Source organism: Oncorhynchus mykiss, chromosome 24 (genome assembly GCF_057628025.1).
Source record: "Oncorhynchus mykiss isolate SJ-2025 chromosome 24, ASM5762802v1, whole genome shotgun sequence".
NCBI lineage: Eukaryota > Metazoa > Chordata > Actinopteri > Salmoniformes > Salmonidae > Oncorhynchus > Oncorhynchus mykiss.
In genome coordinates this window covers 14,711,152-14,725,852 of record NC_143045.1, presented here as the reverse complement: position 1 = coordinate 14,725,852, position 14,701 = coordinate 14,711,152, and the positions used below count along the sequence as shown (strand labels likewise).

The window sequence follows — 14,701 nt, the reverse complement described above, 5'->3', positions numbered from 1 at the left end:
TAATAGTAGTGATATGGTATTGTGATTGAGGAGTAATGCAGCCTAATAATGGTGGCCTTGGCTTTCTACTCATTATTCCTTGTTAATAAAACAAACATGTATGCTTCCATTTGAAATTGCATAAACAATTTAAAGAAAACTTACTTGGATTGAACGTGATCCAACTAATTCGAATGAGCTCCTTTGCATTCAGGATAAATCACTTGGATAACGTGCTGCAAAACTTTTGAAAATGATCCTATTTCACTACCTTGATTTGATTGCCAGGTAATGTGAGTGGCGTTTGTGTGAAAATGCTCCATTATGTAGACAGACAGACATATGACATGCTCTATCCAAAACAAGGAAACGAATGATATACAACTCATTCTTCAATAGCTTTTTATTACATATCAGATATTTGGTTTATCATCGGACCGTGGGATTATTTGATCACATAGGGCCACAGAAGCACAGAGCCATTATTTTGAAAAGAATGCTGGTGTGCATTCAATGCCTGCATGATATTTCAAATTCACACCAGAAAGACAGTCTGCCTTCACTTAACCCTTAAGGGGAAATATTACTGAAGACAATTCATATTGAATCAACATCAGCCCAAGGTCAATCATGAATGGTAGACAGCATTACAAGTTAAATACAGTATGTTGAGAACATAACATGTACAGCGACACTAATCTTAAAACACACACTCCAAAACTTCCCACATACGTACAGGTTGTGCCAAAACAGTTTATGTATTTATAGCTGTAATTTTGCCATAATCAGGAGTCATAGTTTAAAAAAAATATATCCCTTTCTTTACATCACGTGAAAAAAAGTGTACTTTCATAGAAAATTAATATCACAGCTTTAACAAGTACAACCAAGATGAAAGTAGCGTGGCCTTGTTTGGTTAGAGTAGCATAGAGCATGTAGTAACTGGTTATTAAGGCATACGAAGCAAGCCAAGGATCATTCTCAAACCAGTTCAACACTCCACTGCTTCTACGTTTGGATTGATTCTTTCCTCTGCATTACAAAGTCATATGACAAGAGTATACCTTGTTCAATCTTATCCAGTACCCTCAACAGCTATACAAACTACACGTATTCCTGTGCATGCTTGGATTCATCTTGATTCACACATTAACATTATTTCATTGATTAAATGAACCCAAACATGTATTCTTATAGCACATAGTTAGCATGCTGCTGCTGGCTACAGTACTACTGCAGTAATGCTACTACTGTTACTACAGTATTACTACAATAGGTCAACAGCAGTAGTCTTGAAAAAAAAAAAAAAAAGAATCCTGTTATCAGTTTATATTTGTATCACATACGCGACTTATTCTATTCCAGTGTCTTGCACACATCATTTAGCAACCTACATACAATGTTCCTCCTAGTTATTATATTAATGACATTATAATGTCATACCATTCATTATAAAGATTGAAGTGCTTACCAGTTGTATCAAACCCTGGTAACATATCTATAGGCTATTAGTCAACTAGTATGTAAATATAAAATATTTATTGTAAATAATTTATAGATTTCTTTATAGAAGAATAAAAATGGTGTGTTAATTAAGGCTCTAAAGGAAAGAGAGGAGGACATGGGTGCGTCCCAAATAGCACCTCATTCCCTTTGTGCACTATACATTGGGAATAGGGTGCCATTTGGGACGTATGTCCTAGCCTCTACCCTCTAGGCACTAGGGTATCATCTGAAAGAAAACGGACACGTTTAATCAATATGGTCGTACCTCAGCCTTTCCCTATGACAGACTAGGCAAGTAGAAGTTTTGCCGTTTGGCTCACACCTATCCAGTCCTCTCATATCTACACCAGTGCTCTGTGGGCAGGACTGGGGTAAGTGTCATGGGGCTAGGGGTTGACTGTGTCCCAAAACAAACCCTATTCTCTATATTTCCAAAGTAGTGACTATTTAGGGAAAAGGGTGCCATTTGGGACATAAAACTTATTCCTGGATGGGGCCTATTTGTCCTGTTTCTCCACTTGTTTCTGGTTAGTGTTAGGGTCCTGTAGCTGGTAGTCCTGCAGAATGGCCACAGCCGTCTGTTTGCCAGTCTTCTTCACCGCAGCTTTAATGCCCAGGTTGTCAATGTTGAAGGCGGTGACTCCCATGTTAATGGCTGAGTTCACAGCATGGTCTGTGGCCTGGCCGGCTGCCACCCCATACCTTATAATCAATCACACACAACCAACTAGTGAGAGGGGGAAGGCTGAGGGGGTGACACAGGGGGGGTTGGGGTGAGGGCAATTATAGGGAAAAGAAAGGACAGCAACAACATGCAAGTAGGAATAAAGCCCCCACCCATTCAGAGCATGAATTCAACAGAATTATTCAAGTTGTCTGACTATTCCGTAATCTGTAAATATACAACTGATTATACTGTGGGGCTGGTGATTGCACATATAACACACATAAATGCAATAAGTGCATCAATTCATACGATGATTATGCATTAGGATTAGTTATATTGTTTTCAATGAAGTCAGGGAAAAGAATTGGTTAGTTAGAAACCAGAGAAACCAGAGAAATCAGAGTAAGCTTCATGATGAATTGCAGGTGCATAGCCCAGTAGGATAGAAGAGTAGACTGTTTAGAGAGTAGAGGTGAATCTAACAGCTGTACATTCAGACCATCCAGAAACAGAGGCTATGGCCATGCTGCTCGTTACTATGAAGGAGGGTTCAGTCAAGAGAAAATACATGTCTTCTTGTCATTAGGTGGGTCTAAGATGTTTTGTAGACCCCTAAATCTGAAAAATAAGTGGAAGAGGGAAATGTACAGTAAGTGCTTGCTTGTTTTTGCTTATAAAACACGAGTGTTTAGCAAAACCTGGTCTAGAAAGCAAAGTAACAGACATACACATCAGAGCTGGGTGGACAGGAGCAAATGGAAACAGTCAAGCAAGTAGTACTACCAATCACACATGGTGAATGAGCCAAGCACAGAACACATTCGGCAGGTAGCCTAGTGGTTAGAGCGTTGGGCCAGTAACCGAAAGGTTGCTGGTTCGAATGCCCAACCTGAGAAGGTGAAAAATTCTGTCGATATGTCCTTGAGCAAGGCACTTAACCCTAATTTACTCCAGGGGTGCCGTACTACTATGGCTGACCGTGTAAAAATAACACATTTCACTGCACCTATCCGGTGTGTGACAATACAACATATTTATTTATTTTGACATGGCTGCATCTCAAATGGTACCCTATTCCCTATATAGTGCACTACTTTTGACCAGGGCCCATAGGCTCATCGGGTGCCATTTGAGATGCACCCATGTTGATTGAGAAGAGCACAGACAACACACGTTGGTTGAAGTGTACAGAGAAAGACCTACTTATGCTTGACAGTGTTGACGGTTTCTGAGGCAACGGAGACGGTGATGTTCTTTGCTGCTACTTCCAAGCCAGTCCACATGGTAGCGAAGCCTTCAGGTAGAAACACAGGAACCACAACAATGACCACACTTGGTAGAATAGACACATCATCCATGTGAACCATCCTTAAGGATAAGACAGACCGATACGAACGTCGGCCATGCGTAGCAGGTGGCCGTCCCATCGCCTCTGACCACCAAACATCGGCAGTCATTATCTATTCATTTCTCGTAGATTCTACATTCTACGTTGAATCTCCACCGTCTGTTGACAGCCAGCGGGTGATCTACTGCGCACGGCCAACGTTGGTGTCGTTCTGTCTTGTCCTGTACAATCACTAGCCTAGTGACTATGACAACCACAACAGTGACTATGTGTACCTTGAACTCCACTGGCAGCCACCACCATGGCTCCATCGATGTTGGATCGTCCATCTTTGTCTTTCTTCATGGACTCTGGGACCAACTTGCTTCCATGTTTCTTCACATGGGGAGCCAGCTCCTTACCCACACACCCTGCCACCATACACACACCGTCCACTACAAACAACACACACCCCGTCATAATACAACGTCCACTATTGACACAACAGCACACACGATACACCCATCCACATCCAATCAGAGAGTCAACTCCTTCCAACACCTGAAGCAATCAGTCAGACACTCAGCTGCTTCTCACCCAGGAACTGGCTGACGCGGACAGCGCCCCCAGTGGCCTGTTTGGCTACATGCAATCCCTTGGAGACAGAGGGGCTGACATGGGCTGGCTTGTCCTCAGGGGTGATGTGCTCCCGCAGTTTCGAGGCCCCCTTGTGGATGGCTGTGCCAGTGAACTCAGCCCCCTTCACCAGGCCCCAGCTCAGCCACGATGCCCCTGGATGGAAAAGAACACAGTAGGTGTGAGTGAGTGATACACAGTATACAACTTTAACCCTAACCCCTACAGCCTCGGGTTAGGGTTGTAGGGGTTAGGGCCCTGGGTCTGACCTGTGAGGATGCCACTGGCCACCTTCTCACTCCACTCTGGCAGGTTCTTCTCCTCCTCTCTTGCTGCTGGGTCCTCTTCTTCCTCGAGGGGAGCGAGGGACACCTTCTGGCTCAGGTTGATGCTGTCTGCTGCCTCATTTGGAGCCTGCAGCAGCAGGACTTGTATTAATATGGTGTTTTGCAACAGTGGTTTTATGACACCTGCTGGTGCGTACGTACAGCATTGGCAGAAGAACAAAGTATGATTAACTCTGCTTCGTTGTCACGGTCCTCTCCGTTTTCTGTAACTTACCGCTGTTACAGGACTGGTTAGCCTAGCTGGAGCCTAGCAGACCCTGCCTCATAGTAACCTCCTGGTAACCTCAAGTGCCTTACCCTAACTCTCCTAGTAACCACCTAGTAACCCCCTAATAGTAGCCTCCTGCTACCCTAGGGTGCCTCCTCTCCCTCTATCCCCATCCTGATCACAACGTCTCATTCTCCTCTAAACAAAGACATGGTCACCAGACACATTTCAGATGTCCCCTTGCTTGAGGAAAACAGACAGAGGGGTAATGTTCTAACACCATCATTGCTATTCTCGACAAGACACAACCTCCTAAATGTACATATATTAAATATGTGATCATGAAAAGCCTACTTGCTTATTGGATTCCATTCCAGAAGCAGCTGTCAATGTGACAGGTAGTTTATCAACAACATGCCCTCAGTTAGAGCCTGGCTGAATACTGTTGCTCGGAGACAAAAACCACAGTCTGACTCCATTACTGTAGTGACTACGGAGGCTGTGTTGTGTTCTAGCCAGATAAGAGCATTAGCACACATTAATGCACTTCATCTGCCTGTTGTTCTAAATTTCCTAACTGCTGAGGTGTATTCAGGGAGCAAGCAGTGCAGTAGAGCCTTTAGTGTTGTATGCCAAATGGCACCCTATGTCCTACATTAGAGGTAGACCGATTAATCACAATGGCTGATTTCAAGTTTTCACAACAATCGGAAATCGGTATTTTTGGGTGCCGTTTTTATTATTATTTTTTTTTACACCTTTATTTAACTTGGCAAGTCAGTTAAGATCACATTATTATTTTCAATGACGGCCTAGAAACGTTCTGCAGGGGCAGAACGACAGATCTTTACCTTGTCAGCTCGGGGGAACCAATCTTGCAACCTTACAGTTAACTAGTCCAACGCTCTAACCACCTGATTACATTGCACTCCACGAGGAGAGTGCCTGTTACGCGAATGCAGTAAGCCAAGGTAAGTTGCTAGCTAGCATTAAACGTATCTTATAAAAAACAAGCAATCAACGACTGTCGTTGCTCCAATGTGTCCTTAACCATAAACATCAATGCCTTTCTTAAAATCAATACACAAGTATATATTTTTAAACCTGCATATTTAGCTAAAAGAAATCCAGGTTAGCAGGTTAATAGTCAAAGGTATATGGTTTAGAGAGAAATAGTCGACGCGTTATAATTCCTGTGATAACATGAACTTGAAAGGGGTTCCTTCATTATTTTACCGTTCATGTCTTCCATAGAGAACGTCTTGATCTACTTCAAATAAGGTCTGTGTTTCGTGCTTAAACCGCCTCTGCGTTTTGATATCCATGTAAATCTCACTAGGATAAGGTAACGTTTGTCAACATATTTTCATAAATCCACTCTACATTTTTTAAAATCTTTGCTTATATTTAGCCAATATTGATCAGAGTTACCTTGTCCTATGGATCTCTACAGTTATAAAATTGGCAAGGTGGTGTAAGCCTACACGAAACAGACCTTATTTTAAGTGAATCTAAAAAATATCCTATAGAATAAATGAATGAAGGAACCACTTTTCAGATTTTGCTAGAAGGTGTCATGGGAATTATGACTCGCACTTTGGTAGTCAATTCTTACCATGTCCATTATTAAAATAGGATTTCCTGCATATAGAAATTACAGTTTTTGTTTTCAACATTCATCACAGGTAACTTAAACTCTATTTTTATTCAAACAGTTGAGAGTATTTGTCTCCTAAGCAGACTCTCCAGTATCATTGTCACTTCAGAGCTGTGTGTGTGTTTTACAGATGGCAGAGAAAAGCAGAGCACCAGTGTGGGACTATTACATGGAATTGGCACCAGGGAAAGCAAGGTGTCTTATTTGTGATAAAGATGTAAGCATGGGGTCAGCAACGGCTAAATCAAAAAATACCACCAACCTGTGGAATCACCTTAAGAACACCCATCCAAAAGCCCATAAAATGTATTATATTAAGTTAAAATAAAAGTGATATATATGTATTTTTAAAATATTTTTTTTGTAATAATGACAATTGCAACAATACTGAATGAACACCTTTATTTTAACTTAATATAATACATATTATGGGCTTTTGGATGGGTGTTCTTATATTTTATAAATAAAAAAATAAAAAAAATAAAAAAAATTGTCCAATAATCGGTATTGGCGTTGAAAAATCATAATCGGTCGACCTCTATCCTACATAGAGCACTACTTGGGACCAGGTTCCATAGAGTTCTGGCCCGAGACCAGCAGGTGAAGTAGAGCACCTTACAGCAGCAAGCAGACATTTTCACATCAGAATAGAGCAGCATTTACATCATCAGTAGTTCTGGAATAACACCAGAAATCTCAACCAATCAGAGTCATTATTGAGGCTAGAGAGAGCAGAATAGCTTATGTTAATCTACTACCATACTAAATGGTACACTATTCTGTATGTTGTGCACTATTTTGACCAGGCTCTAGTCAACGGTAGGACACTATGAAGGAAATAGTGTTCCATTTTGGGCCAAATCCCTCATTTTAACCTTACATTCCACTGGGATCATTGGCAGGGATATAAGAAAACAAAGAACAACACTTGGAAACTGTCACTCTTCCTGAATCTGAACTGCTGATTAAGAATGGATGTAGGCAACCCTGTCATTCTTTTCATCCAGGGTCCATAACCTTCTGCACAAGGACACGTGTCATGGTGTGGTGGTTTGGCATTGCTTTGGTACCTTTAACATCTTTCAATGACTCAAATACTCCTGGAATTGACAAAAACATCTGCCAGAGATGCGTTTATTATTCTATTACCAGTCCTCGGGCCATTCAGCCAACCCCTAGACACCTTCATATGGGCCAGTCAGAGAGCAGGACCCTATGGGCCCTGGTCAAATGTAGTGCACTATATAGGGAATAGAGTATCATTTGAGACACAGCCTCAGCAGCTCACCTGCACCCGGAGGTCTGTCATCTGGGACAGCATGTCCTGGAACAGTTGTCTGTCTTCAACAGGCAGTTCAGAGGACAGCACAACGCCCACGTAGGATCCCGCGGCAGACTCCATCATGTCCGGGAACATGAACACCCCTGTGTTACACAGCAGGACAGGGGAGTCAGTGGCCATCAGTGGGTACAGCCAATCACACACCTGGAATACATGAACAGTATAACCCATCAACAGTACAGCCAATCACACAGGACAGTATAGGGAGTTTATATGGAACGACTGTCTGTCTCTCTGCTGTAACACAGATCTCTGAACCTGACCCGATGGCCACTGGGGTTTTCCCACCATGACATCATAGCGAACTCCTGCCTGGGATTAGGGCCACTGAGTCACTAATCACATGATGCAGGACACAGATCATTATCTGGCTGCAGTGCTTCTGATAGCCTATCCCACACACACAGGAGCCCAACCCTATTCTAAACAACACACACACACACATATATCTGTATGACAAGAGGGAGTTTATGAGCTGAGGCAGAGCAAACCATTGATGATGAAATTGTGTTAGAGTGCACAACAGATAGAGAGGTCAAGGAAACAGATTCCAAGAACCCTGTGATTTAGTCATACACTGAAATGCTGAATACAATAAGTGCTGACACTATTTTAAGGTCATTGTAAAAGGCAACACATAGACAGTGACTAGAATTCATCACCCCCCCCCCCCCCCCCATCCCTCTTACCTGCAGGAAGGCTGGTGGGCGGTTGGGCACTCTCTCTGACTGCTGGCTGGTGAACTTGACCATCCGCAGGTACCCTGGGTAGGAGGGAGCGCTGACCTGGCCGTCAGGTGTGACAAAGAATATCTGTACCCCGTGAGACAGGAAGAAGAGTTCCTCTCCATCCTCCCCCAGGCTCTGAGGAGAGGGGGACATGTGGCTGTAAAACTCCTCTCCTACCAGCGACATCTCTCCAGATTCTGTCCCGTAGGAGATAGTCAGGTGGCCATCAGCCGCCTGGGAGGAGTAGGCTGGGGGCAGATCCACAGGCACCACAGGCTGTCTAGTGGGAGAAAGAGGCAGGGAGGGAGACACAATGCCTCCCACAGCTCCAGCCTGGCAATTAGTCATTAGTAGCTTGGGTGGAGATGGCTGCTCTGGTTTCTCCTTCTCCAGTTTGGGGTAAAGGTAAGAGTTAGATGCTGTCCCGGGGACTCCATTAGAGGCATCTAGAGGTGGTGGGAGCTCAGGGTCTGGGCTGGTCTCTAGGACCGCCAATCGAGTGGTGATGTTGTTCAGAGTCTCCTGCATCTTGTGCTGCATCTGGCGGGCTGACTCCCAGGAGCACCCCACACACTCGTGCCCCTGTGAGGGCACACTGATGGCCCTGAGGAGGTGCTGGCGTCCCTTTGTGTACTGGGCCAGGGCCTGGGCCTTGTGGCCAGCTTCATCCTCGGTCAGGCCTCTGTTGATGCACTCAAATGCCTTCTCATAGCCGTCTTTGATCACCTGCAGCCTGGCTCTGTCAAAGGCATCTTGATTGGCTTCCTCCATGTCTGTCAAGACAACAAGAAAATACATACATTTTGACCTAGCTGGCAAAGGTGCAATGATACTAATTAATTATCAATAGCTAAATTCAAGGAAGCAATAGTTTAGAATCTTAACAACAGTTAACTATTTAGCTAGCTAGCATAGCTCGTTACGATACTTTTGCATAAGGAAGGCTGGCAGGCAAAAGCAAACATTACCATTACTATAACTACCTAGCTAGGTTTGTAACGAAAAAACAGTACTGTGTCTCATGAGATATCAGGCAATAACATCTAGCTCCTCTGCTTGGACAGCAAGCAAGCAAATTAGTTAGTAAGTTGTGTGTACTTTACTCTTGGTGTGTCGCTAGCTATCATGAAAACAAACATAAACTAGATCAAAAGCCATCTAATCTGATACATTACCCACTAACGTTAGACGACAAACTCTTGTCTAGTGAATGAGGCGATCAACGTCTGACGTCTGTCTTTTTAGCTGTTGGAGCTGGATTTCAAGCTTTGCTTACAGTAGGCTGTCAGTGTCATGCGCCTCCTTCTTCTTCTGTGGGTTTTATTTCGGACAACAACCCAAAAAGGTGTATTGTCGCCACCAACTGGACATATATATATATATAGAAATGTTGGTTTTAAACTGTCCAGTTGGTGGCGACAATACACCTTATATATATATATAATGACCTAAGGTGTATTGTCGCCACCAACTGGACAGTTTGAAATATTGTGTATATGTGTATATTTGTATCCATACGTAATAGTGAAACATCATTTAATCCATCCTATTAAAAAGAGTACATTGCCAAAACAAAGAGAACTCCCACTTCTTCCTCCTTTTAGTTCTCCATATCTCCCTTATCCGGCTCTAGGACTTGAGAGGGTAACTCCTTTACTGAGAAATCTTTCAGCCCCATGAACCGCCGCAATCACTATGATTTCTTTCTTCATGGACCTTCTCTCCACCTTGGCAGTGCCATTAATTACCATAACTATAAAAGTCCACCTCCCTAACCTTTAAAAAATGTTGGGCTCCCGTGTAATATGATCATTTCCACAACTTGGACAACTTGGACATCTCGGCTTCTCCTTTCGGGAAACACTTGCTACATGACTAAAACCTTTACAATGATCCGAACTCAATTGGTCTTGGGATAAATGCTCTGACTATGTAGTTAATATACCCTAACTGCACTTGAGTAGGGAGAAACACCAAATCAACAAACAAAATAACAGATAAACTCACTTTTCTTCATTCACCTACGATTCATCGGACGTGCATCAATTACTCCTGGAATATCGTTTTTTATCTTGTCAACATATACTTACAATATGCCAGATATAACCCCCTTGAGATGTGCCCTGTTCCTAAGAGACACTTCAAACTTATCAAATCGGGTGAGATGCAACACATATTTCTTCTGTTCCTCAGAAGCACAAAAAATCTAAACAAACCCGCCTCTAGTGATCATCACAACCTTCACTCTTCCCAGCACTCTCTACACCAGTTTGGATATCTCAAATGGATTCCTCAAGATTGGTAATTCGTTCAGCTGTTCCTCATTTACAAACCGTACTCCTACAAGATACAAAGTGACATTCTCTTCTCTGTACTCTACTTTGCTCCCCTTTCCTTTCTTTTGGACAATATTCCAATTCTCCTTGATTCTACCGCTATTAGATTTAGAATTCACTTCATCATCGGCTTCCGCCATTTTCACGTCCAATTTCTCCAGCCACCTCCACACGCTTGCTGTTCTGTTCGTTATGTGCCTCCAACAACCATGTTTGGCTAATCAACAAAATAAAATATGGCGACAGCGAGATCCCCGACCCCAAAGAGTTGAACTGGTGGAACAGTTTTGTAATCTTCTCTGTTAACATATTTTCTACGAGAGACAAACAGTTCAAAGTCATCAAGTAAGTCACGATGAGCCAGAAGAGGGCTTGCCTGACAAGGGCTACAGTTCTCCCCCTTTGCCCCAGCCTGAAAAAGTGAAAGCAAAACATAATCTGATAGGGGCATAGCTGCGGGAAGTATGTGTGCCCCCTCCACCCCCAAAAATATTATATTTTAGGGGGGTATTTTGCTCCCCTCTCTGCTAAGGAGATTTTTTCTCTGCTCATACATAAGTAATAAAAGCCTAGTGCACTAATTTGGTATTCTACATTTTATTTAACTAGGCAAGTCAGTTAAGAACAAATTCTTATTTTCAATGACGGCCTAGAAACAGTGGGTTAACTGCCTCTTCAGGGGCAGAACAACAGATTTGTACCTTGTCAGCTCGGGGATTTGAACTTTAATTTTGATTTATCAATCTTTCCAGCGGTTATGCATTAATTATTGAGTCATTGTTAGTTTTATACTTAAGACATGAGTGTTGTTAGCTTTACACATAAGACATGACTATGTAGTTGTGCTGTAACATGTTTGAATTTTGTCTCTTGTATAATCAATTCTATACATTAGTTTATACTGGATTATGCATACATTTTCGGTAACTCATTTCATTAGTTAGGTTCCAACACTCCCTCCATCTTGTGCCAATATCAGTTATTTTTAAGTCTTGGTTCCAATAGTTTATATACTTTTTTAAGAGACTGTCAATTGGGGAGGCTCTGCAAGGGTTTGTATGGCTTACCTATCATATGAGTATCCTTTTCTGATTCAAATAGGATTCCCTTAACATTGCTCTAATTTCCAATAGACTTCAGGTCGAAGTTGCATGAATTTGAAAATGTCTCCATTGGTCAGTCCAAAATGGCTTTTTAATTCTGTCATAGAAGTAATTTTATTTCTTATTACCAAGTAATTTACAGTTACTATGCCTTTCGTTTTCCATGTGGGCCAATTTATCATTGACTTCTGACAGCTACTTTACATTAGCGGCAGGGCTCCAAACAATTTTTTCCCAGTGCCAAGTAAGACAACTGAGATGGTAGTCAAAAAGTAAGCTATTTCATCGAACATATCCAGAGAATGCATGATTGATATTTTAATGTGCAAGAATTATCAGAATTATCATCTTTGTGCATATTGGCCTAGGATATAAACTATTATTGACCATGGACCCGATTCCCGCCCTGAGTTAACCGCGTAAATGGAATTCCCTTTTTAATGCACTTTTCTCACTATGCATATTCTGACCTTGAATTTAAGCATGAGATCGAATAAATGAAGGTGTGGCTGAGGTGTGTCTACAGATATACTGTATTCTGACGTTGACTTTATTCCCTAATAACTCCACCACCTTCACGCGCAAGGAAACCGGGGCGGCAGGGTAGCCTAATGGTTAGAGCGTTGGACCAGTAACCGGAAGTTCAAACCCACGAGCTGACAAGGTAGAAATCTGTCGTTCTGCCCCCGAAAAGGCAGTTATCCCACTGTCATTGAAAATAAGAATTTGTTCTCAACTGACTTGCCTAGTAAAATAAATAAAAAATTAGGTCTTGCCAACCTAGCGGTTACAGTGCACCCTTCTGTGCACTGTAATGTATAACTTAATTCGAGCTATTGATAAGAGCTAGATAAATGAGGTAGCCTAGTGGTTAGAGCGTTGGGCCCCTAACCGAAAGGTTACTTGATCGAATTCCCAAGCTGACAAGGTAAAAAATCATTAATTCAGTTAACCCGCAGTTTCCCGGTAGGCCGTCATTGTAAATAAGAAATAGTTCTTAACTGACTTTCATAGTTAAATAAAGATTAAATCCATCTGGATATGGGAATTGTAAATTACAATATCCCACAGTGAAGTTTATAAAATGCTGTGCCATTATGCAGAACTTAACTTGCAGGGCACTCTCAAATGTGTTTGATACAAACCAACCAGCTAGACTTTTTCAATCTTACATTTTCAGCTTCTTTGATGCTCTGTGGATAGGCCTGAGTAATCGATTATTCCATTCTTCCAGAAATCTTCCTGTAAAATCCCCCTCAAATGCCAGTTGGATTAGTTTAGTTTTCCTCGGGTGTAGCTTGCCTCTTCTGTGCTGACTGAACACGTTTGTCAACGTGTGTGTTCTTGAATGTAGCTGTGGACTCCCCAAAAATCAGCCCATGTTCCAGCCCATGTTCCAGTGCAGTAAGCACAGTCAGGATAGCAGAGAGAGGCCCAGAGAATCATTTCAGGATATCAAGAGGGGTTCATTTGTCCTCATTGGAGCCACAGTGGGTGATTTCAGTCTGCAAAAACTGTAGTGACACTAAACACAGCGTCCACCAAATCTGTTTAGCTTAGATCCAGCAGGGCTTTCACATTTTTCACATCTAAAAAGTTATGGCTCTCTGGGTCAAGTGCAAACAGGGCCTCCACCATTTAGCCCCCTTTGTGGAACCGGGCCAATATAGCCTACTATCATACACTCTTCTCCCTATTATAATTATATGTACAGTAATCTTCCAAAATTACCATGGGTTGAAGAACTGAATATGGCACTTTTCAGAATTTATCAAACCACCATTTTCTTTTGTGCATAAAGGCTCTCAAACCCTGTTTTTTATTAATCATAAATAATTTTCTAACCCTAAAAATCAGATATTTTTTTTATTTACCAATTGGTGCTGAAACGGAGACGAATATGCATATATTTAGATGTCTTTCTTTCATTGATCTAATATTCTGAACCCGTTCTCTCGATATATTCTATTGAGTCTGTCGACAAAATTCTAACTAAAAGGTACACCGTATTTAATGGAATGACTTAAGATAAATGTACTGAAACCCCTATTGAATGAAAACTTGAAGAGAAAATCTGTTGGCCAGCATGTGGGAGGGTTTTCAGCGGTTGAAGTACGTTTATTCAGCGCGCACAAGGGAACCACGCCGCAATGCCCATTATGCACCTCCATAAGGTAAGTCTAAATACCAACTACTGAGGAGTGCATAGGAAAGGCGTGCTTAAAAAATGTGTAATTTTCTAAGTTGTAATGGGGCCCTATCTGAGGAAGTGTGAACTCTAAACACTCTATACAGCTATATTGTTAACTCTAAATATGATCTTGTTACTAGATGTAGCATTAGGCATACTAGTAAAGTGGTGCTATTAACTCAATATTGACAGATGATTAATAAATAATATATTGACAGCCTGTGACTCTCCTCGCTGTAACTAACTAGTGCAACAGTAGTTGCTTTGAAAATTGTATTTTCATTTTGACAACTGTCGTATGCTTGTGCTTATCAGAATGCATCGCTCCCTCCTCCCCGAGCCAGTTGGGAGAGTGAGCGAGGCTCGCTCACAGAGCAGCCTTTCATAGCAGTAATCAACATAATGCATAAGCTATTACTTTGGACCAAATAATGGTTTTAGAACAATCTACAGGAACATTAGTCAAATCACTTCCGGTATAAGAGCAAAGCAATGTCGTTGTCGGTCTTTTTCGGTTTATCATTCCAGCTCTATTTGGGATACAACAAATGTATCCATAAAGGTGAAATAAAATAACAAATAAATAAAAATGCATATTGAAAAATTATTAATTATGAGAGGAGCTTGAGAGATGAGGGGAGGGCCTTCTATTGCTCAGTTTGTAGGTTGAGCAT

General features: G+C 41.9%; 1 protein-coding gene across 5 annotated transcripts; it reads right to left on the bottom strand.

The window, feature by feature from the left end:
- Positions 1-364: 364 nt before the first annotated feature.
- Positions 365-13,192, bottom strand: LOC110503807 (spartin). Of its 5 annotated transcripts, none has more exons than XM_090218413.1 (8): positions 13,009-13,192; positions 8,359-9,170; positions 7,616-7,813; positions 4,385-4,529; positions 4,077-4,271; positions 3,776-3,934; positions 3,356-3,446; positions 365-2,770 (listed from the first exon to the last, which is right to left on the bottom strand). In XM_090218413.1, exons 2-8 carry the CDS (start codon positions 9,166-9,168, stop codon positions 2,707-2,709), a joined length of 1,662 nt encoding a protein of 553 aa, XP_090074539.1. In that variant the 5' UTR covers positions 9,169-9,170; positions 13,009-13,192; the 3' UTR covers positions 365-2,706. The 5 variants fall into 5 exon arrangements, with proteins under 5 accessions (XP_090074539.1, XP_090074538.1, XP_036817484.1 ...); XM_090218412.1 differs by having other exon boundaries at positions 365-2,187; positions 13,009-13,176; XM_036961589.2 differs by lacking the exon at positions 13,009-13,192 and adding an exon at positions 9,573-9,760.
- Positions 13,193-14,701: the final 1,509 nt, after the last annotated feature.

Excerpts from the sequence above, each read along its gene's own strand:
- LOC110503807 (XM_090218412.1), bottom strand. The coding sequence starts at position 9,168 with ATGGAGGAAGCCAATCAAGATGCCTTTGACAGAGCCAGGCTGCAGGTG. Across the intron at positions 3,447-3,775 it reads GGCTGCCAGTGGAGTTCAAG|GCTTCGCTACCATGTGGACT; the intron begins GTACACATAGTC and ends TTCTACCTGAAG. Across the intron at positions 2,188-3,355 it reads GTCAACACTGTCAAGCATAA|GTATGGGGTGGCAGCCGGCC; the intron begins GTAGGTCTTTCT and ends ATTGATTATAAG.